General features: G+C 41.6%; 1 protein-coding gene across 1 annotated transcript in view; it reads left to right on the plus strand.

Annotated features, from left to right (window-relative positions):
* The first annotated feature begins 607 nt into the window (after nucleotides 1–607).
* The window catches only part of TFAP2D (transcription factor AP-2 delta), a 56,960-nt gene continuing 29,920 nt past the window's right edge, over nucleotides 608–27,647 (plus strand). The window contains exons 1-5 of the mRNA XM_029945053.1: nucleotides 608–646; nucleotides 1,660–2,157; nucleotides 5,739–5,799; nucleotides 16,357–16,522; nucleotides 16,690–16,808. Coding sequence (XP_029800913.1) covers nucleotides 608–646; nucleotides 1,660–2,157; nucleotides 5,739–5,799; nucleotides 16,357–16,522; nucleotides 16,690–16,808 — 883 coding nt within the window. The remainder of the gene's footprint in view (nucleotides 647–1,659; nucleotides 2,158–5,738; nucleotides 5,800–16,356; nucleotides 16,523–16,689; nucleotides 16,809–27,647) is intronic.

Raw genomic sequence — 27,647 nt, forward strand, 5'->3', positions numbered from 1 at the left:
CAATAGGAATGAACACCTACTCATGTAAAAGGAAGCTTTAATTAATATATATTTCCATCTCTAATATACACATATTGAGGCTAGATCTTTATCTTCCCAATAAAATGTGTGCAAATGCTCTCTGTAGAGATGAGTCCCCACCTCGGTCGGTATAGAAAAGCATGATAAAGGTTGGAAAAAATGGATAAAAATGTTGAAAGAACCTCCAGTTCCTTATTAGGCGAAGATACAATATTTATTCCTTGTCTCCTGGGATAAATCTCTTCTGCCTATTGTCCTCCCAGTTCTCAGTGCTGATGCTTAATTTTCAAAACTTCTATATTACCAAGGGACCTACGACATCAGCCAAAGAAATACTCAGCAAGTACAAAATCTGTTCCAGGGAGCTGCTTTTGTGCAGAGGGAAAATTTTGTTCCTACAGGTTTTTAAGTGGGTACGAGGCAAGGAGCTATCTGATCCGGGCAAAGCCATTACAATTTAGATCTCTATCTATAGAACATTTTTTTTTCCTTAAAAAAAATTGGAAAATACAAGAAGTTTGGATTTTTTTCCCGATTCTTTTTTTGGAGGGGGAAATTGCATCGTAAGCTTTCGGAGAAACCCAACATGTCAACTACCTTTCCGGGACTAGTCCACGATGCCGAGGTATTATTACTTTTTTTTTTTTTTTTTGAGCGCGCGTGTGTGTGGCGGCGGCGGCGGCGGCGGCGGCAGCTTTCCCTGTCTCTAATCTATATTGGACCGTTACATTTAATTATAATCTGGCTTTCGGGGGAAGTTAAGGAAGGAAAGGGGAGAAAGTTCGTTATGACATCTGTCGCCAAGAAGGGCAACTCTGCCACGTTAAGAAACATTTGCCATAATGAGGGGGAAAACATAATCCTAATAATAAAGAAGGGGGGGTGAGGAGAAAGAGATAGAGATGGAAAAAAGAGACTCAGAAAGGCAAAGTAAAGAGACTGATGGGGGGTGGTAGGTGGACAAGGGGGGGTGGGGAACAACGCACCCCTTTCTGAATGGGCTTATTCTAGGAAAGTGAAGCAGAAAGAGGAGGGTCGGATTCCTTGCCCCGCATGGGTACGGAAATGAGCGAGTTGAATGATTTGCACAGACTGGATTTTGTAAATACGTGGATGCCGGGCTGGAGCAGCTCCGACGGAGCCCCGCGGCGCGTACGGCTCAGCGTCCGGGTGCTGGGATCGGGCGGCCCCGGCCGGCGCCGGCCCGTGCTGCGGCCGTGTGGACATTCGGCTTCCGCTCCCCGCGGCCCCTGGCTCCCGACGCCCGGGTCCCTGTGCAAGTTAGGCAGGGGCTCTGTGTGTGCGTGTGTGCGTGCGTGTGTGTGTATGTGTGTGTGTGTGTGTGTGTGTGTGTGTGTGTGTGTGTGTGTGTGTGTGGTGTCACCCGCACCTATAAAGGGTGGGGGATTTTTTTTCCGCCCTCTCGACTGTGAGGACGAGGCCGCCCACCCCCAGCTCGCGGCTCGCAAGCGCTCTTTGCAAAGGCGCTGAGCCGGGGCTGCGGCTCGGCCCCAGCCTCGCGTGCTCGCTCTCCTTGGACAGCCAGAGAAAGCTCCTGGCTCCGGGAGAGCGGCGCCTGGTTGCAAAATGACAAACCTCAAGTTTTTCTGCTCTCCCTTTTCCCCCTCTTCCTTCCAGATACGTCACGACGGATCAAACAGCTACCGTTTGATGCAGCTTGGCTGTCTGGAGTCCGTAGCCAATTCCACTGTCGCCTATTCCTCCTCCTCTCCTTTAACTTACTCCACCACCGGCACAGAGTTTGCGTCCCCCTACTTCTCCACTAACCACCAGTACACCCCGCTCCACCACCAGTCCTTCCATTACGAGTTTCAGCACAGCCACCCGGCCGTCACCCCCGACGCCTACTCTCTGAACTCGCTCCACCACTCGCAGCAGTACTACCAGCAGATCCACCACGGGGAGCCCACCGACTTTATTAACCTGCACAATGCGCGGGCACTCAAGTCGTCCTGCCTGGACGAGCAGAGGCGGGAGCTGGGCTGCCTCGATGCCTACCGCCGCCACGACCTGTCCCTCATGAGCCATGGCTCTCAGTATGGAATGCATCCAGATCAAAGACTCCTGCCAGGGCCCAGCCTGGGGCTGGCCGCCGCGGGAGCGGACGACTTGCAGGTAAATAAGCATGCAGCGAATTTGTCTGCACCCTCCCCTCCTCCCCCTCCCCCTCCCGCTCCGTTAGAGCTCTGCTGTAAACTGCCTCGCCTCGCCTGGCCTCTCCTCGCCTCTCCTCTGCTCTCCTCGCCTCTCCTCTCCTCTCAGTCTCTCTGTCTCGGTCTCGGTCTCGGTCTCTGTCTCTGTCTCTGTCTCTGTCTCTCTCTCTCTCTCTCTCTCTCTCTCTCTCTCTCTCACACACACACACACACACACACACACACCACTTATGGAAAGTTATCAAAACAATTAGAGGAGGCGTGTGCCATTCTGTCACTCTCATTGGATCAAGGCATTTCACCTGGACCGCCTGGAGTCTGGCTAGCTGCGGGCCCCCACTTTCGGTTGGTCTGCACCGAGGTCGATTGTGAATCCTCCTCATTTCGGTCCCTGAGGGGATGGGACGGAGGAGACCGCGGAGGCTGGGTTGAGTCTAGGGGGACTCAGAGTAAGACCCGACAAGTTGATGACCAATCGCACCCTCAGTCTCTGCGCTTTGCTGGGATACCCGGGTGTTCGCCAGGTGTTTGTCCCAGACTGAGCTTATGGGGAACTTACTAAGAATTGGGGAGGGGTTGGTTTGTTCTGGGGACTTTGTTGAGCCCTAGCAGAAGCTTCTCCGAATATGCTAGATTGCTGTGGAAAGTAAAGAATCTCAAAGGAAAGTCTCAAAAATTTACCTCAGTGTATATCTGCGCAACGCAGCTCAGGAGGTTGTGGAGTTGAGCCTAATTCTCTCTACTGAGCTCCCCAATCCCACCACCTAGTTGGGTAATTGACAACTTTATTTTTCACAACAGTTTTTTAACTTTTACGTAAGATGCAACTCCTTAAAAAGAAGGAAATGAAGAAATGAAGGAAGAGAGAGAAGGGAAAGAGGGGGGAGATGAAATAGGAAGGAAGAAAGAAACAGAAAGGGGGGAAGAGGGAAAGAGGGAAAAAGAGAGAGGAAGGAAGGACAGAAGAGAAGAAGAAAGGGAGGAAGAAATCCAGATACTGTGGAGGCGATCACTCAGATGATCTCCCTCCTACTTCCTTCCTTAATGTATTTTTGTATATTCTTTGCCAACAATAGAATTTATAATTTTGCAAACATATTCAATATGCAAATAAACCCACAAATATCTGAAAAAGAACTCAAAAAGTGTGAGTTTGTAGCTTCTTTTGGCTGAAAGGGGGGCCGTAGATGAGTCCCTACTTTTTCAGTCCACACAAAGCTGGCCAGCTTCTCCACAGCCTCTACAACGAAAGGGGAGATACTGGAAGAGCACAAGTTGGAGACGTAAGAGATCCCTTGTTGCGCACAGAAAATCTTTTCCCCTCATTTACCTCCGACCAAGGGATTATTTTAAAATTAAAGTGAAAGCCCTTACCATCCCAACAAAGAACCATGGGTGCAAGATCGGCACATAAGAAAAAAGATCTGGCTCCATAAACCTTGACTTTCTACACTTATATTCACAAAATAATTTTATACGCTCAGAACATTTTTACATTTTTCACAAGAATCCCCTTATGTCTCAAGGGGGGAAAAATCTGCCATTCAATGCTTAGCTCAACTAAAACCTATTTACTCCTTTTAATAGCCACGTCTGCTGCTGATTTTTTTGTATCTGTACAAATTTTTTTTCTGTGCTAGGCACAAAGCCGGGCATTTTTCAAAAGAGGGGATTAGAACATTTGCAAGCACCAGACAAAGAGCGAATCCCGTGCAAAAGAACACCGTAGTTTATCCAATTTTCGACTTAGTGCCATTCAACTGGTCATTTATGCAATGTCATCCGACCAAACAACATGTTTTACTTATGAGGGGGAAAAGTTTGTTAAGTGTAGAGACCAAGATTCGTTTCTTGTAAGGAAATAAACATCTTAACAGTGTGCCAGAGAATGGGAGAGAAGGCGGTTCACTCCCTTGGAAAGATTCAAGGCCTTTACCTTCAACATTTCAGATATTTTGAGACCTTTTTTAAAGCCTATGTCTTTTTTATATTCTTGGTTTCCTCTTTTCAGCTTATTGCTCATACTGAGGGAAATACTCCAAGATACTAAAAGAAATTAAGGAGTACGTTATATGACATATTTATATATCAATGTCTATGGACATATCTGTATATGTATATATTATTGTATATGTGTAGATACATACCATGTTATATATATATGAAGCAAGTTGTAAATCTGGAAAGTTATTTTATTCCACTCCTCCTGGTCTTAGTTGGCAGAATGAAAAAGAAAGAGAAAAAAAGTAATAGCTACTTTTAAAAAGAGAAATAGGGAGGGGATGTGTGGGAGAAACCCGTCTCTCTCCTTTTATTTCTTCCTTTTTAAAACATTCATCAGCATATGCCTCATTTCAAATGCAACAAATGTAAATATACTTTTCCCTGCACAGAATTTTAAGTGAAAGTCCAATGGTTTGGAGGGCAGTCTAAGTCTGCCTAACAGATGCAAACAGTCTTGTGGCTTCAGTTCCATCTTTGAGTCTCCTAAAAAGATTTGCTATGGCCAACAAAGGAAACTGTCACACCTTTTCCCATCACTGCTTTAATTTATGCTCAGTCTCCAAGTTTTTTTTTTCATATTGATTTGATAATCACTTTAAGGCAGAACATTTAAAATAAGAAAGAGCTCGTGAGTAGGTTGAAAAGGGGGGTCTTACAGGCCTGCCTCAATATGGTGAAAATGGGGAAGCGAAAGGGAGCCAGGGCTGTAAAGGTTGTTTTGTAAAGTGGGTTTTTATTATGCACCGACTCTCTCCGCATTTACTTAACTCTTCACGGGCTGTTGGGTAGGTTAACACCCTTCAAGGCCTCTTTCATGTCCAATACCTCGTTTGTTTGTAAAGGAAAATGAGCCTTTAACACATTTCAACTCAGGGGGAAAAAAAGACAGAGAGAGAAATTTTTATTTTTCCTAAAAAATTAGCAAACCCTTTCCTTCTTCCCTGCTCAAATGATCCCTCAATCCATCAGGTGCCTGAAGACCTACAGTAGGTGAACCTGAAGGTGTTGCCTCTCTAAGGTATATTTTGCGTAGGATACTCCTACTTCTGTGGTAAAGCAGAACCAACATCAGATATCTTGAAGCCTGCCCTTGAAATGGCTCCTCTGAGCTCCCAAGAAGCCCACAGTGCCAGACTTGACACTTTCAATGTAATTTGCTCCACGCAGAAAGTGCCGTGGAAACTGTCTGTATATATGCTATGTGCCTTGATGGGGACTCAAAGGGCTTCTCATTCCCTTATGCCAAGATGAAAGGCACTCAGGTGCTTTGAAGTGTAATATTGTATGGTGCTGCAAAATGCATACCTTAAGATTTATACAACTTTTAGATTGTGGTTTTTCTGGCACTTTTTTCCCCCTTGAAATCATATGTGCTGCCAAACTTGCTCCAGCTCAATGGTTGCTTTTAAATGTCTACTACCGGGTTATGGGGATATGGCGATTCAGCAATGGGGCAGATTGAAAGACTAAACTCATGTGTTAATACCTACTAGTATCTATTTGAGTGCTTTTATTTCTTTTTCCTTTTCTTTTATTAAGGGCTCTGTGGAAGCCCAGTGTGGGCTTGTTCTCAATGGTCAAGGTGGAGTGATAAGAAGAGGTAAGTGACATGTTAAGATGAAACATTTTTCTCTCATCTGATACTTTGTTTTGAAGATCTAGTGGTGCTTGTAAACGTCAGACACTTGCCTAATGATTAAGAAAACAACTACTCTTGGTCAATTACTTTTGTCCCACACAGGCATAGTCCCTTCCTTCATTGAGGCTTGAATCTAGCCTCTTCCCAAAAGACCTACAAAAGAAGAGATTTGCTGTTTCTCATGGAACAGTGACAGAATCAAAGTTAGAAGGGGGAAAAACAGAAAAAAAGAAAAGAAAGGGAAAAAATCATGGTCACACCTCCTTTCCCTAACACCACATCCTCAAGCAATTTCCAGTCTCTTTTAGCCCTAAATGTGCCAGCCACCGCCTGGGTGATTGAGGTGATGGTGTTAACTTGAGGCTTTGAGGATACTGTGAAAGGCTAGATTCGTTGAGGCTTCAGGGAAGGCTAATGAAACACCAATATTGTAGCTACCCTTATTTTTCTAAGTGTCCAGAACATTTCTTTCTTTAAGGGAGGTGGGAGGAGGAGGTGGTGTTAACTGTACCGGATAAAGCTTTCTTGTTCCCATCTGTTGAGGAAAACATCTGAATCCAGAGTTACCCATGGAACTGGAAGGTGGGGGGAAGGCCAGAATTGAGAGCTGTTGATTTTGGCTCAGACACTGAAGGGGGCTGCATCTCAGATGTTCCATTTTGACAAAAGGTTTTGAACTATGGCATTTTAAGGGCCTCAAGGCAGTGCAGATTTTGCTGGCTTTCCCACTTAACTGTACCCAGAGCCTCTGAAGCTCATTTTCCTAGCAAGCTGAGTAACCCGAGGAGCACACAAGGCAAGGGGACCAGCTGTTATCCCAACTTCATACGAATTAATAAGAGGTGGCCTATTTACCAGGACTAATTCCAGCTCCAGGGCCGCAGTTGTCTTTAGTAAGTGAACTGCTAAAGACTGAGTCACTTCTGATGGCACCAAATAAATGTCCTTCAGTCTCTGTCCATTTCTTTCAAAGTTTGTTGAAACATTCCAATGCCTTTCCAAAGAAAGCTATGGATTCTTTCATGTTTAAACTGAAGGCTTTAGAACCCACTGTCCAAAGTAAAATTCCATTTAAATTGAGGAAGAAAGAAAACAAAGATTGCTCTTCTTTTGGAACTTGACGATTGTCATAGTGGGTGCTTGGAACTTCCACTAAATGTACAATAGTTATTCAACTCCGTTGTTTCACCCTCATGGAGGTTTTTCAAAAAACTACTAGTGTTGCTTGACAAGGATTTTTTTTTTTAAATGAGCAGTATTAGGCTTATCAGCCAGTCTAATATTCAGCCATATTGAAGTGACATGAAATAGGCCCAGACTAGTGAAAATTGAAATAAAATATACATATAGTTGAAGGGAGGGATTAAAAATGCACTGTGAAAGAGGGGTCAGGTGAGTTGTGCTGATCTGGGTCTGTTGGGGCGGTCACGCTCAAGGTGAGGCTGAGCACTCAGGGCGCATAGAGATGTCGGTGGTGCTGAAGGACAGCGCCACTAATTAGCGCCCAGAGCCGGCTCCTCCCAGAGCCCGGCTGGCGCTACTGCGGTCGACGCGTTCAGTTCCGCATTTGCTCCAAAATCACCTTCTCAAATGCTTGGAAATTGCATCTGATCTTACAATAGCTGACAGAGGGTGGGAATTATTTGAGATCGAGGGCCGGAGCTGGAAGGGAGGTGGCTGAGTAACCAGTTGAAATTTTGGAGAGAGATTTAAGGGACACCCCCTCAGCATCCCCCAAAGAAAGGTCAGCGCTCTTGGGTAACTACAAAATGAGAACTGTGGTCTTGTCTTATTAGAGCCACATAAATGGTCTTCCTTAGGTGATGTTTTATTGTTTTTGTAGAATTCAGTGTCACTTCATTTCACTTGAAAATCAGCGTGGAGTCTGCTATTTTAAAACAAATATTGATCTTTTAGGAGAATAGCATGGCTCCAAAGAGAAAGGGGAGGTAACTTGGGGTTTCTGTCAGTATTGTTTGACTAAACCCTAGTCCTCTGAACCCACCCCCCGCCCCCACCCCCACCCTGTGAAGGAATTCAGAATTTAACTGCGGAGTTTATTCCATTTCCACGTGTTTTAAAGAAAAGCCAGTTAACTTGGTTGAGCCCAGGAGACCAAGTGTGTATCTGTGTTATTCTGAAACAATCAATGTTCATGATAATTTACAAATGTCCTGCCTAAGATTGTGTACATGGACTGGAGTCCGCACAGGCCTAAATCTCAGGACTCCCCGTCTTTGAAGAAGAGTTAGGGAAGCCCTTTCTGTTTTTGTGGCAGTCTGTTGGATTTGTAACATAAATAGTTCAAGTCACCATTGTTCATCAAAAATCAGGAGGACACTAAGTTAAGCACTCTGCCATATTCTGTAATGGTTTTGTTTAGATAGGAATGTCTGTTTCTCTGCTAATCCATACTTTACAGGTAAATCTCCACAGGAAACATAATTTCTTGAAAAGCACAACTTTTTGCCATTTTTCCTCCCCTGCTAAGTTCTCTGATAAGCTTAACATTTCTAATAATTTCTAGAATTTACTGTGGAAAGAACAAAACATTTCACTTCCAAAGACTCCTGAGTGCTCTTCTAGAAGAAAGATCCCTAAGTGCCCCATAGGAGCTCACCCGGGAGAAACTGTCCCGGTTTGCAGGGGGGGGGGAGGGGTGAAAGGATGGGGAGAGGTGGGTGTGTGTGTTGAGGGATGAAGGAGTGCTCAGTTCTTTAAATTTGGCCACTTCTGTTAGCAAAGAACAAAATACCACTTCTCTGACTCACTGTGGCAAGTAGCAGTTACATTGTTTTTGCCTATAATGAAGGCCGGATAGCCAAAGAAAGCCCTGAAGAGGGGCAGCAACACGGTAATTACCACCTAGATAAAATATTTGCCACCTCCTCGGAGGGCGGCTCCCGCGCGCTCAACTCTCGCTTAATGGTGTGCCCGATTTTGCCCGCAGCTCCGCCACTCCAACCATCAGAACCAATAATCTTTACTTTACCCTGTGCCTGAGTATCGATAGCTTCTCTCGCCTCCGGCTTGGGCTTTGATATGTTAATATTTCTGAGTAGCAAATTCTGCAGAGATCATATTAATGTTGTACGTACAGAGTGGGGCTTTGCCTTCGTTGAATATTCAGATACTGGGTTTCAAAAGGCATCTTGAAGAAATGAGGCTTCTATTTACAGGAGTCGTCTGTGTTTTTAATCATTAAAAAAAAAAAAGAAAGAAAGGAAAACCTACTCTTCTTTCCCCCCTGAATCTTCTGAGGCTCCCTCATGGCCCCCTCCCCTTTGTCAGACGCTGGTCCCTTTTATTTCTAGTTCTGAGAATTTAAGAGTAGAAGAAGAATGTTGATGATGATGACAACGACGACAACGATGATGATGATGATGATGATGATGCTAATAATGAGTGGATCAGGTTGGAATTGAAGGGTTAGGGGTTCAATTGGGTAGGGGGCTATGGCCTTCAGAAGAGGATGGAGGGGAGATGAGAAGACCTAGCTTTTCTATAGTAGGGTGGAAAGTGACATTTTGGCCCGAATCTTTTTTGAGAAATCTGGATGGCAAACTCAAAAAAAAAAAAAAAAAAAAAAAAAAAAAAAAAGGAAGAAAGAAAAAAATGAAAAAAAGTGAAGAGGGGAAGCGCCCTTGTTTCGCTTTGTGATCACTCTGCCTTGCAGCCCCAGGCTAATTTCAGACGCTTAAATACCGTCATAGCCTCTGGGCCACTCGGAGAGGGAGCGGACCGGGCCACGGGCAGGCAGGAGTGCTTTCCGGATTGCCCGTGGCTACACAAAATACAAACTACTTTGAATCAAAACATTTTTGGGGAATTAATATGATCTGAACTCTGCAAGTTTTAAGAGAGCTGGAGTTTGTCAGATCGCTTAGAGGTGACTGGCACGCCAAGGAGGAGGCAGTTACGCTGCGGTACAAACATTGTCAGATCGGATTTAATTTTTTAAAAATGCTTCTGTGAAATGGAGTTTAGCATCAATCTCCCAGCCTGCCAATAACCGGGTGGATGGACCTGCCCACTCTTCCCTTCTACAGCCCCCCCAGCTGGCTGCCCACAGGCTGCTTGGGCAGGAGGATGAGCTGCCTCTGCTTCTTTAGTTTTGTGAGAGCCCTGAGCCTGGGAACTCGAGTTAGGAAGAGCCAAAGGCTCTTTCAGCAGCTCCCTGAAGGCATTAAGATTGGAGTGGGGTGGGAAGCCTTTTTTCTCTTCTTTTGTCAGAGCCCTCAGAATCTCTTAATGAGAATCTCCATAACTCATCTCTATAGCTCATCCATTTTGAAAATAGAGCCAGAAACACACCTGGAGCCTCGCCTGCCTCGTTAGTCCCTAAATACAGATGATGCAGATTCCAAATTCAGTCTCCTTTATATGAAGTCTAAAGCTCATATACCAAAGGGTCTATAGGCATGGTTTCTTGGAAATCTTTTTTTGTTTGTTTGTTTTTTGCAGGGAAGGGGAGCTCTTTTTCCATAGCCTACTGTCTTTTCTCTAATTTCTTTATTGCTTTGAAAATCACCAAAAGCCAAAGCATTCCCTGCATTGGGAAATAGGGATTAATTCTCTCTCTCTCTCTCTCTCTCTCTCACACACACACACACACACAATTACACACCCACCGCCACATTAAACCAGTAGGTCTCCCCCGCAGACCTCCCTTTCTTTTGTTCTGCCTGGAATCTGCACCGGGAGAAGCGCTTTGAAACCTGGTAATCCATTTATACCTGTAAGGTATATCTTTCCCTGAAACAGAACAGTTAGCGGCTGATGCCTCTTCTGAGGCCTATTTGATTGCAATTAAACCACTATCCCTTTGCCGTTTGATTACAATTAATATCTGCTGCAGGAGGAGAGGAGCGAGGAGGGGATTACACGAGGGATTTGGGATTGAGAAGGGCGAGGGGCTACAGAGGAAGCAGCCGAGAATGATTCTACCCCACCCAGTTTACACTCGCACCTCACAGAAATGCACCCGCAGAACAAACAGGGACAGGAAACTCCTATAATCGCTTACACATTTTTAATGTGTCAGAAAAAACGAGCGATCACTGGAGATGAAGAAGGGGAGAAAAAATCCCTGCCGTTTGTATTTCTTTCATTTGAATTGTAAACATCTGTTTGGCTCTAAGGCGAACAGAACATTTATTTTGCTCTCAAGATTTGGTCTAATTATGTCAACACCGAAGCGGCGGGGAGCGGGGAGGCGCTGCGGCTTTGGAGAGGCTGCGCGCACGGGCCCCGCGCCCAGAAGCCAGCCAGGAAGTATTGATCGCACCTGGAGAGCGCGCAGGGCCTCTAGCCTTTGGCAGCTCTGTTCTTAGAGAGGAGTGCACCCAGAGGGGGCACGTGGCTTAGAGGCAGCTTTGGAGGCTCCAGGAGAGCCACAGTTCCTTGGAGATGGCCGGGGCTTTTTCCTCTGCCCTAATTGCATTGGATGAGAACAGGAAAAGCGCATTCAGGCTACGGGTGCTTGTCTTTCTAGCCTATAGCCCGGCAAAAGGTGGGTGGGGGTGTTGGTGCGCTGCAGAGCTCGCACTCCTGAGACACGGTGGTTGCTGGACATAGTGGTGGCGTTGGGTGGGCATTATTCAGGTTGCTGAGTGCGTGTGCATACATTTCCCGTTGCACCTCCTCACGAGCTGGGGAAATAAATGGAGCAGGTGTGAGCATCCCCATTTTCAGATGGACAGACCAAGGCCCAGAGTTGTTACTCATCTAAGATTGCATATGTCATTAGTTGGCCAACCTCTTACTTGCTGCCCAGTACTTTTTCCACTCCCCCACGCTGTGCCTGCAGACACCGGGCCAGAGGTCTCCAGGCACACCAGGAATGACAAAACCCCGTTTTTCTTCTGGCCTCATGGGATCTAACGGGGTCTGCAGCTGAAGAATGTGTCTGTGTGTCTCATGCCTGGTTTTGTCCCCTGCACACTAATTCTTCAGCTGACTTTCCTGTAGCCATGGCAAAGTTCTCCCTTTTATGACAGTCATGTTCTAGACAAGTGACCTTAAATAGATGGTCCCTGATTTCTTACGCTGTTTCTATAGCTACAGATATGAGTTTGAGCATCACTGGAAATAGGAAGCCCCATCTCAAATTTCAATTTTAAAAATAGTCCCCTCCATGGAAGTATTGTTTCTGTACACTATGAATGGAAAAGAGTTGTACTTTAAAGAAGTTCTGCATGAATACCCTGGTTGTGGCACCAGAGACGCCTCTAACTGGAGTGCTGGATCTAGAATGAATGTTACATCATTTCAATAAAAGCTGATAGGCAACACAGGCCCCATGAGGAACTTCAACTGATAATACTGTGGTTGAATACTGTAAATGGCTTGGCATAGATGACTCTCATGATTCATCTGAAATCTCCGTCATTGCTATCTGTAGTCTGGATCTCCAGAATGAAACCCCACCTCTTTGGTCCTTCATTCCAAATGGAAAAATCTGGTTATGTTGACCTATTACTCTTTTCTTCCCCCCACCCTGAATAAACCACTGCGAAGAAAGATATCAGGTTCCCCATGCTGCTGTAAACTCTACAAGTTGCCAAATCTTTAGCCAGGACGAGAGAGTTCCCCAAGGCTGCAGCAATGCCAACTATCAAAGCAACAGAAATTCCCTTTAAAGATGCTGTGACATAAAAAATAAAAGACTCTAGAGCTGATGGCTAATCCTGAATACAAAATAAATCCTCCAGGCAGTTTATGTGTGCATAAAGAATACTCTTAATATTCAGCCTATGTAACTTACCTAATAAATGCTAATTTGAGCATAAAGCAGAAGCCCAACCTGGATTCAGGAGAGAAAGACCCAGAGCCGAGGAAGATTGCATTGGCGATATAGCAGATCCAGTGACTTCCCTAGGAGGAGCTGGCTTTCAGTGCATGGGGTTCACTTTGCCAAAAGGGGGTGATTTTCCAAGTGGAGAAACCCTGATTTAATTTTTTTTATGAAAGTCTTTTATAACCTTCTGCATCTCCCTAAATTAGGTTTCTAACCCACTGTAGACTATTAAAGATAGACAAGGTCTAAAATTGTGTCCTTCTTTTCCCTTGGCCAGCTAGGAAAGTAACACATGCACATTCTTCTCTCATAATTTGCTTGAGACCCATTGGGCGGGATTCCTTGTGTCCTCAGTTGTTTGTATCAAGCTATATTACAAGAGGAGGGTGTTTATGTAAGAATGTGAATTTGCTTATTATTCTGTGACCATGGGGGGGTGGCCCATTTTTGGGAGAGGGCTCTGTGAATTTTGAGTATAGATATTATAATTTCTTAATATTTTTGCTTCGGATGACTGCACAATGGCCTAAATCCTAAAGTTTTTCGGGATCCTGATTCTCACAGTATGATGCTAAAAGCCAGCTTCATTGATATCCTGTTCATCTCAATTTTTGAGAAGTCACTTAAGAGTTTATTTGTAAAATGCATTTTGCATCTATCTATAGGTATGAAAGGAGAGAGCATCAATGAAAGGATGATGGTAATTTTGGGACCCCAAATCTGGGAAAACTAATGATGATGATTAGCTTTAAAATTCTCTATGACAGGGGCACCTGCTGGCTCAGTGGAGCAAGCAACTATTTATCTCAGGGTTGTGAGTTTGAGCCTCGCATTGGGTGTAGAGATTACTTAAAAATGAAATCTTTACAAAATAAATAAAATAAAATTCTCTATGACAATGCAAGGTGGGGAAGCACAGGTGAGTCGAGTTTCAAGCTCCTGAGGTGGATATTTGCATGGTTTTCCACTATGTTGACTACAAGTTTAATTCCAGGAAAAGGATGTTGTATGTATATATGTATGTATGTATGTGTGCATTTTGAGAGAGATAGCATGCATGTGGGGAAAGGCAGAGAGAGAGAGGGGGAGAGAAAGAATCCAAAACAGGCTCCAAGCTATCAGAGTGGATGGAGCCTGACTTGGGTCTCAATCCCCCATGAAATCCTGACCTGAGGCAAAATCAAGAGTTGGACACTTAACTGACTGAGCCATCCAGGTGCCCCCAGGAAAAGGATTTCAACTTGACAGTTGAGATTGTGACCTCTCAGATTTCAAACTGAGGCCCAGTTTCCAGGCAATGGCATTGGGAGTTTAGCCAAGTGTACAGGACTCTTTTCCCAGTCTGGAGAGGTCTGGCTACTTTAATATTTTCAATATCCTGTCTTCTGTTGGGGGGGGGTGGTCTCCAGCCTCAGAATGCTTAAGGAGAAAGACATTGAGTCCCAGTACTTTCAGGGGAAGCTTGTATGACTATGAGACAGCCTAGAAGAATTCCAGGTAGTCCAGGGGTAGAAACACTTTAAGAGTAGGGTAAAGTTAACCTGTTCTCTCCACCCAGGTCCAGGACCCCTTTGCCTTTTTAAACATCCTCCCAGATTTCTTAGCCACTGTACACAGAGAACACACCCAAACCTGAATGCCAGAGACTAGCAACATGGCATTCCACCTGAGCAGCTTAGTAAAGGCGGGGAGGAGTTATGTAGGAGGCAAATGGTGAGTCTAAGACGAGGGCTTCTCAAACTTTAATCTGTATGTGAACCACCTGGGGATCTTGTTAAACTGTAGATTCTGACTCAGAAAGTCTGAAGTTTGGCCTGAGAGTCTGCATTTCTAGCAAGCTCCCAGGAGATGACAATGGTGCCAGTTGAGGACCACCCTTCGAGTAAAAAGATTTTGAACAACACTCTCCTGCTTGTTTTTCTTCTTTGGCCTACTTTTTCTCTTTTCTCTCATAGAACTTGACCTTTTGGGGAGATAAGTCTTAAGATCTCCCATAGCTGAAGAAATCAAATGTATGCTCAGGATAGCAAATCTTGCATTTGAACTTGCCAGTGAACCTCAAAAGCTCGGCCCTCAGATTGCTCAAAGCATAAGGAGGCAGCCTTGGACCCCAAAGCTATGTAGCCACTGTGTTAACAGTATGGATATTAGCTCAGGATTTTTCCAGTAAGAGGATTGGGCAGTGGGCAACTCTCCTCAGCGATTATCATCTTGGGTCCTCAAGTCTACTTCAGGTGCCTGTGGTTGGGGAATGTATTGTGTTGTCCTGGAGGGGAGCAAAGCTCAAGAGGCTTTCTGGAGCTTTGGAGACAAGAGGCTTCTGCCCCTGGAACCCCAGAAAGGCAAGATTGCTTTGGCTATTTTTCCATTAGCAGTTATCCTTGCTTTGTTCTCTAACAGTAATAATGATAACAACAATCAAAACAATATAATTGGCTACCAACATTTAATGTGACTGTTACTATGTTCTAAGTCTTGCACTGTATTTGACTGTATGTGCCAATCCTGAGGGCTGATGTGTGGCAGAGAGCTGTGGCCTATCATCCCCCCTACATGAGCTGAAAGTTTATGGTGCTAGGAAAACTATTTTGGGTGGTACTTGGAAACTGAATGACTCCAGTGCCGATAGTTGGCAGATGGATGAAGGAAAAGAGAAGGTAGTTTTCAGATAATTTAGAAAAGAGCTTTCAAAACTTTTGTCTATATAATAAGTCACAGATGGATGACTTATAATAGTCTATCCATTGTGTATATGTGCACATACATGCACACATATACACGGAGCCATTGTAAAATAACATACCCTCTGTGGGGTTAACTGGTGGATTTGGGGGTTTTGAATTAATTGAAGTGTTTCTTGGTGTGTATGATGTCAGCATTAGTCCTGGAGGGCCAGCCGGCACTACACAGGATGCTGATTTTTGCTAAAATTAAAAGATGATGGCTCCACAAACATGTCCTGTATCATATTTGAGAGATGAAGCCTTGGTTGTTATTTGTTTTTTTGTTTTTTGTTTTTTCTGCCTCCCCCATTTATTTCTTTTCATCCTTCTAGCACACTCCCTTGGAGATTTTTCATATGTTCTCTTCTCTTTGGAAGACACTCCTCTGTAGTTCTCAAGTGGGGGTGATTTGACCTCCATGGGGCATTTGGAAACATTTTTAATTGTTGCTCCTTGGCTGACAATGCTACTGGCACCTAGTGTTTAGAAGCTGGGGATAGTGCTAAACATCTTACAATGCACATGACAGCCCTGCAGCAAGGAATGACCCAGCCCCAAATATCAGTAATGCAAAAGTTGAGAAATTCTGCCCTACATCAAAGTCTCTTGGGATGCCTGGGTGGCTCAGCCGGTTAAGCGTCCAACTTCAGCTCAGGTCATGATCTCACGGTTCATGGGTTCGAGCCCCATGTCGGGCTCTGTGCTGACAGCTAGCTCAGAGCCTGCAGCCGGCTTCAGATTCTGTATCTCCCTCTCTCTCTGACCCTCCCCTGTTTGTGCTGTCTCTCTCTGTCTCTCAAAAATAAATAAAAAAATAAAATTGTTATTTGAAAGGACATCTTTAGAGCAGCTCTCCGAGATAATCCCGGTGGCGTGTGTATGAGGACAATTGTTGCCAGGTATTCCCAAATCCCAAGTGGTGCTTTGATGTTAACTGTCTTTCAATGATCTCCTCTCACTGTCACTAATATGTAATATACTTCTCCTCTCCCCAAGGTGGCACCTGTGTGGTCAACCCCACAGACTTGTTTTGCTCTGTCCCTGGCCGTTTGTCCCTTCTCAGTTCAACTTCCAAATACAAGGTGACCATTGCTGAGGTAAAGAGGCGCCTCTCACCGCCTGAATGCCTCAATGCTTCACTGTTGGGAGGCATTTTGAGAAGGTAAGACACTGTTTTCTGGCTGTACTAGTATATATTCCTCAACCCTCAGCCCGTAAGTCTCCTATCTCATGTCGAATTCCCCGTTTGGTCACATCATCTCATCATTTCCCTGTGAACTTTCAAAACCTAGTTTTTATTTATTTATTTATTTATTTATTTTTGGACAGAGCAAAATCCAAGAATGGGGGCCGCTGCCTGAGAGAGAAACTGGATAGGCTTGGCCTGAATTTACCAGCAGGAAGACGGAAAGCAGCCAATGTTACCCTCCTTACTTCTTTAGTTGAAGGTATGATTTTTCAGCTCTGCAAAGCAATGATGGAAAGTTAGTGATCCTTTGGAACTCAGGTTTGTTATATTATGCTGTTTCACTTTTTGTCTGTAGTATTAAGCAAGACAGTTAACAGTTACAGGTGAATTTCCCAATCAATCATGACACACATGATTAAATTAGATAACATAGGCTTAGGTAATTCATAAAACATCATTTAATTTACTAGTCTTGGCAAAAATACAGAAAACAATGCAAGATTTAAGTACCTCACTGATATTTTCTAATAGCAACAACAAAAAAATCTAGCTGTGCTATCGTCATTTTTATTATTGTTTATTTTAGATAAATCTGGCTTAACTCATTATAATTCAGTGCAACATGATTTAGAGGATAAATAGTAATCCTTTACAGAGGGTTTACAAGAGTTTAGGCATGATACCAAGCCTGAGAGCATATTGTACTAATCCTAGTAGACATCTCTTAAAGTTCAGTGAAGTTCTTTGGATTTATAGGTGGGTAAAATGAGTTACAGAAGGGTTAAGGTTAACCAGTGGTATAGAGACAAAAGTAAAAATATATTCCCAGAAGTTATTGTTTTCCAATTTACCTTTTCCTTTTTGTTTCTTCTGTAAGGACAAAAGTCCATATTCTTATTCAAACTTTTCTCAAGAAGAGGTATAACTGGAAACTTAGTTTTAACTTTGTGGGAGAGCTTTTGAATGTCAAAGGAGAGTTCTTCTATAACCCAGAATGCTATTGTATTAAATATGAACAAAGAGTTCCTGTTACCAAGGCTCACCTGAACACACCTGCGACACTTTTCTTGCATTGGTTACTCTCTTGTCTATAAAGCAAGTAAAAATCAAGGGAATCACAGAAACAAACATCTTGCCTCTTTCCAGATTATCAATTCATACCATTTATTGTACAATTTTGTGACGTAGTATGTTCTAGACATTTGTCTTAGCAAAATTGCTGTGGTGTTTTTGCTATTTATAGTTACCTTTGCTTTGTTCCCTAATTGTGATAATGACAACCAACAATAATATTGGCCACAAATATTTAGTAAGTGTTGCCATTACTATGTTCTATGTCTTGTGATGTGTTTGCTTGTGTGTGCTGATCCTGAGAACTGACGTATGATCGAGGAGGTGGACCTGTCATCCACACACATGGGTCAGTGGTACTGGGGAAAGGACAGAGTAGAAAAAAAATGACTAATGGGTTGATTCTAAAGAGAGACACATTCATGCTCAATTTAAGTAAGAAGAGAATTATAATTATAGCTACTTAGCAATAGAACAAAACACTTGTTCAGAATATAATGAAGTGGATTCAAGAATCATGTGGATGGGGACACCTGGGTGGCTCAGTCATTTGGGCATCCAACTTTGGCTCAGGTGACGATCTCAAGGTTTGTGGCTTTAGGCCTCACATTGGGCTCTGTGCTGACAGCTCAGAGCCTGGAGCTTGCTTTGGATTCTGTGTCTCCCTCTCTCTCTGCCCTTCCCAGCTCACACCCTGTCTTTCTTTCTCAAAAATAAATAAACATTTAAAAAAAATTTTAAGAATCATATGGGTGGTAGGACTTGATTGGTTTTTAAATTCAAATCTGCAGGAGAATCAACCTGGGAGATTTATTAAAAATCACTGGGCACCTTCCCTAAGCCAATTGAAACAGTCTCTGAGGATATGATCTAGGCACCTACATATTTTTAAATATCCCCAGTGATTCAGATGTATAATGAGGTTTAAGGATCAGTGGTCTAAATGTTTCTTGAGATTCTTTACACTTCCTTTGATGGATTGACTATGAATGCTCATGAAATTTGTAACTGGTGTGAAAATTAAAGGCCCTAAGAAAGACCTTTTCCCATGGTGTCTGTGAATATACTGGCCAATATGAACTGAAGAGCCATACATCAAAGGGTATATTCACAATTTTTCTTACTGACTTTTATGGTGGCCAACCACTGAAGTATCCTGTGTGGGAATCATCAACAGTACTAACAGAAGAGGTGCGAGTTAAATATGTTAACTCCTAGGATGATCTTTGTGGTTTTGCCATCTACTCTTTCAGTATACCTGTCCTCCCATAGAAGTATCTAACTGTGTTCTATACATTTGGGTTATGTTCATGGAAGAGTCACATCAGTCTTGGCTGATGAACTCTAAGATTTTATACTTTCCAGGTACTTTAATTGGATACTTCTGAAATCCCCCAAATCTTCATACTATAGAGCAATAGATCTTTTATTGTTGAATTCCAGGCACTGTGATGGAACTGAGGAAAGGACATTTAGAGGGAAAGGGACTTTTGCACCCCGTCAACCCCCAACATATTGTAAACCACAAACACATATGCCCACTTCCTTTCTCTCTCTCTCTCTCTCTCTCTCTCTCTCTCTCACACACACACACACACACACACACACAGAGAATTTCATTATCATTTGTTATGTTCTCTGATTTTTATTCTATTCCCTGTATGAGTGTTCTTTTTAAATGCTGATTATAAACCTACTGAATTTATTTTGGGACTCATGCCAAATCATGAGTCATGACCCACAGTTTAAAAAAACTACAAGTTAAGGGTGCCTGGGTGGCTCTGTCGGTTGGGTGTCCAACTCTTGATTTTGGTGCAGGTTGTGATCCCAGGGTTGTGGGATCAAACCCTGTGTCAGGCTCCACAATGAGCATAGAGTCTGTTTAAAATTCTCTCTCCCTCTCCTACTGCCCCTCCCCTACTTATGCATGCTCTCTCTCTCTCTTTCTCTCTCTCTCTCTCAAAATAAATAAATAAAAACTTAAAATATGTAAGTATAATTTAAAAAGTACAAGTTGTTTTAGGATATGAAGAGAACCTAATAGTTGAAGAACAAGGACATGCCATCTAAAATAAAATAGGCTTCATTTTATTCCCAAGCTGACAAGGAGAACAGTTTCACCATTGAGGATTCTAATGTATATTTTATTCCCACATTTTAGTTAGTGATGGCAATTGATGGCTCTTTTCCAGTCATCAAGATACCATTTTCTACATTAGGCTCATAGTCTTTGAAATCCTATAGATGATGCTATAGGTTACAAAATAATGGTGCCTCAATTGTAATTTGTCAAGCTCCTGGAAGATTGACATAGTTAATGCTTCTCTTCAGTACATTTGGGGCCTTGATCATTTTTGAGCAAAAATGGGCCTGATTCAGTTCTCTCAGGTTTGTTTTGACTTTCCAGTTTTAAGTGGTAAATTAAAACTTCACTGTATTTTCTAATTGGTGTTGGAAAGACGTGGAATTGACCATGTCTTTGGATGACACTTTTCTCCTCCCATCAAACAGTCTTTGCAAGAGCCGGCAACATTTCATATTAGTCATCAAAAATGGTCCATCAGCTTTCTTATAAATCTATGGCCTTGTAGTGAAGAATAGTATTTTTCTTACCATTTTTATGGATAGCTCCCCTTTATTTATCAGATTTTCTACAATAACCTATATGTATATTTGAAAACCAATACCTAGTAATTTAGTTTCTCTTAAGTGACTTGTTTTTTCAAGTTTTAATTTTAATTCCAGGTAGTTAACATACAGCACAATCAGTTTCAGGTGTACAACGTAGTGATCACTCCCATACAATACTTGGTGCTTATCATGACAAGTGTACTCCTTAATTCCCTTCAACTATTTTACCCATCCCCCCAACCCCTCATCTCTGGTAACCATCAGTTTGTACTTTATAATTTAGTCTATTTCTTGATTTCTCTCTCTCTCTTTTTTCCTTTCCTCATTTGTTTTGTTCCTAAATTCCATGTATGAGTGAAATCATATGGTATTTGTCTTTCTCTGATTGACTTATTTTCCTTAGCATTATACTCTCTAGCTTCTTCCATGTCATCGCAAATGGCAAGAATAACATTCCGTGTGTGTGTGTGTGTGTGTGTGTGTGTGTGTGTGTGTGTGTGTGACATCTTCTTTACCTACTCATGAATTGACTGTTTCTGCATCTTGGCTATTGTATGTAAGACTGCTGTAACCATAGGGGTGCATGTATCCCTTTGAATTAGGGTAAATACCTAGTAGTATGATTGTTGGATCATAGGGCAGTTCTGTTTTTAACTTTTTGAGAAAACTCCATACTGTTTTCCACAGTGGCTCTACCAGTTTGCATTCCCACTAAGAGTACATGAGTGATTTGTTTCTATACATTCCAATACTTGTTGTTTCTTATGCTGTTGATTTTAGCCATTCTGACAGGTCTGAGGTGATATCTCATTGTATTTTGATTTGCATTACCCTGATGCTAAAGGATGAACATTTTTTCATGCATCTGTTGGTCATTTGAATGTCTTTGAAAAAATGTCTATTCAGGTTCTCTGCTTATTTTTTAATTGGATCATTTCTTTTTTGGGTGTTGAGTTTCATAAATTCTTTACATATTTTGTATACTGACCATATATTGGATATATCATCTTTTCCCATTCTGTAGGTTGCCTTATAGGTAACTTGATTGTTTCTTTTGCTGTGCAAACAGTCTTAAGACTGTTGACTAAGACTCTTTTTAAAAATTTTTTTAATTTTTTTATTTATTTTTGAGAGACAGAGACAGCGCGAGCAGGGGAGGGTCAGAGAGAGAGGGAGGTACAGAATCTGAGGCAGGCTCCAGGCTCTGAGCTAGCTGTTAGCAGAGAGCCTGACATGGGGCTTGAACCTACCAACCTTGAGAGCATGGCCTGAGCTGAAGTCTGAAGCTCAACTGACTGAGCCACCCAGGCGCCCCTGATTGATACTCTTATAGAGTTATTTCTCAAACATCCTGATGGTCCAATATATTATTGGTATTTAATAACACACTCCACCACCCCATCTTGGTATAATATCTAACTGGCTTTATTTCTCATAGGCCAGACTTAGTAATAAACTTCATGAAGGTGAACTTTCCGTGATGTTATAGTACTTGTATCCGCCCCATTCTGGGGTAAAATTTGAATATAGCCTTGCCATTGTTTCTACTTTGATAGAAATTAAAAAAAAAAAAGTAGTGTATGGAAACGCTGACAGGCATTCCATGCAGAAGAAATGTCATAACCTTTGTAAAAGTCCAATGAGGATAGAAATCAGCCAGTGAACATTTGTTTTTCGAAAACTACCCTGGTCACTGACATAACAGTAGTTTCATCAGGATATTCCAAGTTTCTATGCTTGCCCCGGGCTTCCAATCATTCTGTTTTTATTTGTTTTATAATGATTCCCCCCTGTATTTCTTTTAAATTGAGTCACTCAGCTAATAGTGCCATCCTAACATTGTTCTCAAATCAACATATTAAAGTCATCATTTTAGGGATTATTTTAGGAATTTAAAGGAGAGGGTTATTTAATGCAAATTTGTAATATATTTGTATAATTCACAACATTTCTGTTACAAATATCATTGTGCCTGGTAATCAGTGAGATGAAGAACTTGAGACTGATTTATTTTCACCTCCCAAAGTTGTTTCAAAAGTGAACATTTTGGTAAGGCAGATATTTAGAGTGGGGATTTGTTCGGTCTGTGTAACAGATATATTTGACCAGAGTGAGATATGAATTTCTGAAATCAGTGTCCCCAGAATGTAATAGCAAATCATATTCCCCTTTTGTTCATATGTTTTCATCTAATAAGTTTTAGATATATAACTAATGGTTGATATGATTTCTTGTGCCCCACTTTATCATAAACTTTATTATTCTTTTCCCTTTTTTAAATTGTCTCATCCTGGTACCTATGACATCAGAGACATATTATTCTCTGGAAAATATGGTGGATTAGAGTTATTTAACCCAATGCGCTGATCTTCCTGAGGAGATCCTGAGATAATCCCAGACTCTTCCATGGTGGAAATAATTCTTTCTCTGGAGATTCAGAGAATTTGGCCAATATTATTGTTCTCATTCTAATAGTCTCACTATATGTTTATTATTTCTGAATCAGAAGCTTCCATTAGTGGCTTATTCTGTATTTTGTTCCAAAACAATCTTTGTAGAGTTGGTGGTTGTTAAACACGAGGAGTCAATGATGTGGTTGTTCCTGCCCATTGCTCCCTCTTCACTTGAGGTTTTCCAAGATGGCAAAGTTGCTCTCCAATGTTGCTGGAGGGCAATTTTGTTCCCTGGGGTGGGCTACTTTCCTGGGACAGTTCTGCTGAATTTGCAAAAGCCCATGTAACATTCTCAGGCAACACCGGGAGTTCTGAAGACACAGTTTCAGTCCTTAAACATAAATACCTTGGCTTGCAGTTTCCTATGACAGGGTTCAAATTCTATGTGTACATCGTCTGTCTGTTTGCATTTAAAAACAGTGGGGGCAGAGAAGGATGTGAATATACATCAGCAAAAGAAAGGGGATGTTTTACAAATATTCTAGATGATCTCCATTCAGTGTTTTCAAGTTTGAATTTTTGCCACTGTTCTTTCCTTGTTTAGTTTCAAAAACTGCAAGCTTCCAGCCCTGCCCTGCACTTCTTACTTCACGTGAACAGTTGTCCTACTCATAAAATGTATTATCTCCTGGGCTAGTACCACCTCCCCTGCCCCCCAATAAGGTCATCACCTTTGAAATTTTGTCAGACTCTGAGCTGGTTATGTAACCTGACTCCACTTCACTTTCTCTCTTTTTTTTTAAGTTTATTTGTTTATTTTTTGAGAGCGAGTGGGCAAGGGAAGGGCAGAGAGATTGAGAGAAAGAATCCCAAGCAGAGCCCAATATGGGGCTCAAACTCACGAAACATGAGATCATGACTTGGGCCAAAATCAAGAGTTGGGACATTTAACTAACTGAGCCACCCAGACATCCCTCAGCTTCACTTTCTTAATTGATAAATAAAGATCAGGATACCTACAATGTTTGAGATAATTCTAGCAGTTACAGCAGTTAATTCCCAAATTTTCTGTGGTGTCACGTAATAGAAGCTTATTTCTCGTTGTAGTCTGATGGGGGTGTTCCTCACCAGGGGTCTTTTCTCACAGTTTCATTCATGGACCCAGAGTCATTCCCTGTGTAGCTATGCCCTAGTCTAGGTCCTAGGAGCCCTGTTCATTCAGCTCGCAAGGAGAGAGACAGGATGGCAAAAGTACTCAGCTTTTTACCTACGTGGCCAGGAAGTAACCCATATCACTACTGTTCACATTTCAAGAACTATGACCACACTCAATCCCAGAGGTGTGTGTGGGGTACACTAGAAAATGTAGTCTCTAGCTGGGCAGAGTCTTCTCAGCAACAATGCTATAGTATGTAAAGAAATGAGAAATCTTTGATGGTCCCTCACTCATTTGTGTTGCATCTGTCTTGTGTGTCTTTTGTAGGATGAAATACACTGACATAGACCAGAACTGACTTGGCAATGAACTCTTTCTTATAGATGAGGTCCAGTGAGTTAGTTTAGATATATCAAGTTTTCTTGATGTGACTAGTCCATGGCTTTTTATTTTAGGAAGAAGTATTGTCCCCTGCTTGAGGCTCATAAGACTCAAACACCAAAATCCTTTGCTAAATGTTAATGATAATATATGCACAGGGCATGCCTAGCATTAGTTGTTCATCTCATGGAATTTAGGACAAAACTAATATTCTCATTGTCTACACGTGGTACCACCATGCGTTTCTGTGGAAATATGGAGCTTAAAGCTAGCCTTTGGGGACTCATGGCATGATTTTAAGTCTGAAAGACCTTCATCCCAAAATAACTTCTCCGCTGGCCATTCCAGACGTCACATTCCCATTTTAGTTCCTCCTTCAGGATAAAGGTTTCCAGCTTTCTTCTAAAACTGTGTCTGATATGAAAAGGATAATAAATTGTCCCTTTGTAATAATAGCTCTAATTGGTACTCACCCTGGTCAGTCACATGCACGAGTGCACTCACTTGGAGACGCTGGTGTTCCCTTTTGCACACAAACTCTCTGGCATTGACAATGTCTTGGGCATAGTTTTTGCATTTCAGAGCTGACAGTGGATTGAGCTCAATAAACTAAATGCTAGGAGAGTCTATGTTAGTCATTCTAAGATCTGTCTTGGAAAAGTTTTTTTTTTCTTCAAACTAATTAAGTATCACCTAATCTAAATTTCTTCTTCTAAATTATGGAAGAGTTTCTGATAGACTCTGCTTTGATAACTGTTAATTAGTAACAATTAGATATTGTGTCTGAGAACTAGCACTTATCAGAATTCTCAATAGTTGATCTCACTGATCCAGAGATTGTATCATACAATATAATGGACAAGTAGACACCATCTTAGGGGACATGCTTTTAAATTTTTTGTTTACTAATGCTTCCCAATATTACTCCCTTGATCTGCATCTTCTGATTTCATTCATCTTCAGGAGGAAAGAAAAGGGAGTTTTCATGTAGGGGCAGAAGAAATAGGCTACTATACATATGCCTTTGTGTCTGACTATGTGCGTGGAGTGTCTTAAATTCCTGCTTTTATTCATTGCAAAAAGGCAAGTGTATCCAAGCCTATTTGGCTCAGTCCTGTCCTCGCCTGCTTTGAGCTCTCTTAAAAACACATGCCTCTGCATGCCTTCCCTGGTGATTTTATTTTCTTCTTTCCATTATTCTCTCTTCCAATGAATATTCCTCGACTAATGTGCTTTTCAAACACGCAGTTTCTGCTTTATTTCCATTATTTACACTTAACAACATTCACAAGTATTTTAATAAAATTACAGATGGTAGTTATTCCTATCGATGTCTACATTCTACAGAAGAGCAATGGGAGTCTTGGAATTGCCTGTGTTTTAATTTACAACAAATATTTGAGTTTAGAATGAAATCTCTCTAAGAACGGAGTCAGAGAGTAATTTTACTTTTGAATTGATGTAATTTTAAATAGATAATTTATTCAAATAGTAAAAAATTTAAAAGCTACAGAAGAGTATATAGTAAAATATCTCCTTTTCACTTTATTCCCTAGCTGGGAGTTTCAGTTCCCCTCCTGGAAGAAAACAAATGTGCTGTTAAAACAAATGGTTTCTGTATTTTGTTCCAAGGATATATGTGTGTGTGCATGAGCTTTTTAATTTTTAAAAGAAATTATAGGATTCTCTACACACTGTTCTGCATGTTGGGGATTTTTTTCCATACCTTATAATAGTGATTTTTTTCAGTGCTTACAAATCGTCCATTCTTTTAAACACTCATGATATTCTCTTGTTTGAAAATCTCATAATTTATTTAACCAGTCCCTACTGAACATTATATAGATGTTTTCAATCTTCAGCTGTTAGAAATAGTGCTACAATGAGTAACCTCACACTCACATAAATAATTCTGCAGATATGCCAGTACATCTACTCATAAATTGCTAGAAATATTGCAAAATTGAAAGATATTAGCACTTGTGATTTTAGCAAATTATTGAAAGATTATTCTCCATAGTGGTCCTACATTAATAATCCCATCAGTAAAGGGGGTAAGAAGAAGCATATATGGTAGGGGTGCCTGGGTGGCTCAGTCGGTTAAGCGTCTGACTTTAGCTCAGGTCATGATCTTAGTTTGTGAGTTCCAGTCCCACACAGGGCTCTGTGCTGACAGCTCGGAGCCTGGAGCCTGCTTGGGATTCTGTGTCTACCCCTTTCTCTGCCCCTCCCCAGCTCATGCTCTGTCTCTGTCTCTCTTTCAATAATAAATAAATGTTTTTTTTAAAAAAAGGAGCATATATGGTAGTACTTTCCTGAATTTGAGCCCAAATTTTTGATGTCAAGTTTTTGATCTTTGCTAATTTGATTGGTTAAAAAAAAAAAAGAAGGTTCCCTCAGTTATGAAGGAGGTTGAGTTGAGTATTCCTAGAACAATTTAATGAGCTTCGTTTTCTGTTCATTTACTTTGTCCTTATGGGGTAATTTTAAATTATTTTCTTATTGATTGGTTAGTACTCGTTAGAAAACAAAACTGGCTGTATGTCTCTGATCTGAGTTGCAAAGCCTCCCCACCACTAGCTTTGGTTTGTCTGTTTGCTGTTATAAGTTTTCTGTTGGTCTGCTTGTTTGTTTAGGTCTTTGCCATGCATACTTTTTGATATTAATGTAATCATATGTCTCCTATATTTTATATCATGGTTTTTAGTTTTAATTGTAATATTTTAAAAGACTTATTCCAAAAGAATTCTCCCATCTTCTAATTACTTTGTGGTTCTGTTTCTTTATGTTTAAATTGTTGATCCATCTGGACCTTGTTTTGTTGTTAGATGCATGGTATAGATCCAATTTTATTTGTTTTTTTCCAGATGGCCACCCAGTTGTCCCAACACCTTTTATTGAAAATCCATCTTTTTCCTACTAGTATGAAAAGCATGCTTCATCTTACACTAATTCTCTCTGTACAAATATACTTTTTTTTAAAGTAGGCTGATGACTGTCTCCCTAGCAATGTTGTCTGTCTCTACTTCTACTACCTTCTTTGTGTTTTGGGGTTTTCTTTTTAATTTATTGTTTTTTAATTTTAAGTAAGTTCCATGCCCAACATAGAACTTGAACTCATGACCCTGCACTCAAGTCTTGCATCTCTACTGACCTTGCCAGCCCCTCTGCTTTTGTTTTTAGAGTTTATACCATATCAGTCAAATAAGGCAGATTCCTTTATGCAAGAGCCCAGATAAAGGTCTTTACAACTTAAAATGTATTTATTTAGTATTTATTCACCTTAAGACAGTAGTTCTTAATGTTGACTTGATATTTGAGAGCTTTCAAAACATTCACAGACCGAGAGGTTAATTGATATGGAGTGACATCCACTCATTAAAAACAAAAATAGGGGCACCTGGGTGTCTCAGTCAATTAAGCATCCACTTTCAGCTCAGGTCATGACCTACCAGTTCATGAGTTC

The sequence above is a fragment of the Suricata suricatta genome, chromosome 7 (genome assembly GCF_006229205.1).
Source record: "Suricata suricatta isolate VVHF042 chromosome 7, meerkat_22Aug2017_6uvM2_HiC, whole genome shotgun sequence".
NCBI classification, from domain to species: Eukaryota; Metazoa; Chordata; class Mammalia; order Carnivora; family Herpestidae; genus Suricata; species Suricata suricatta.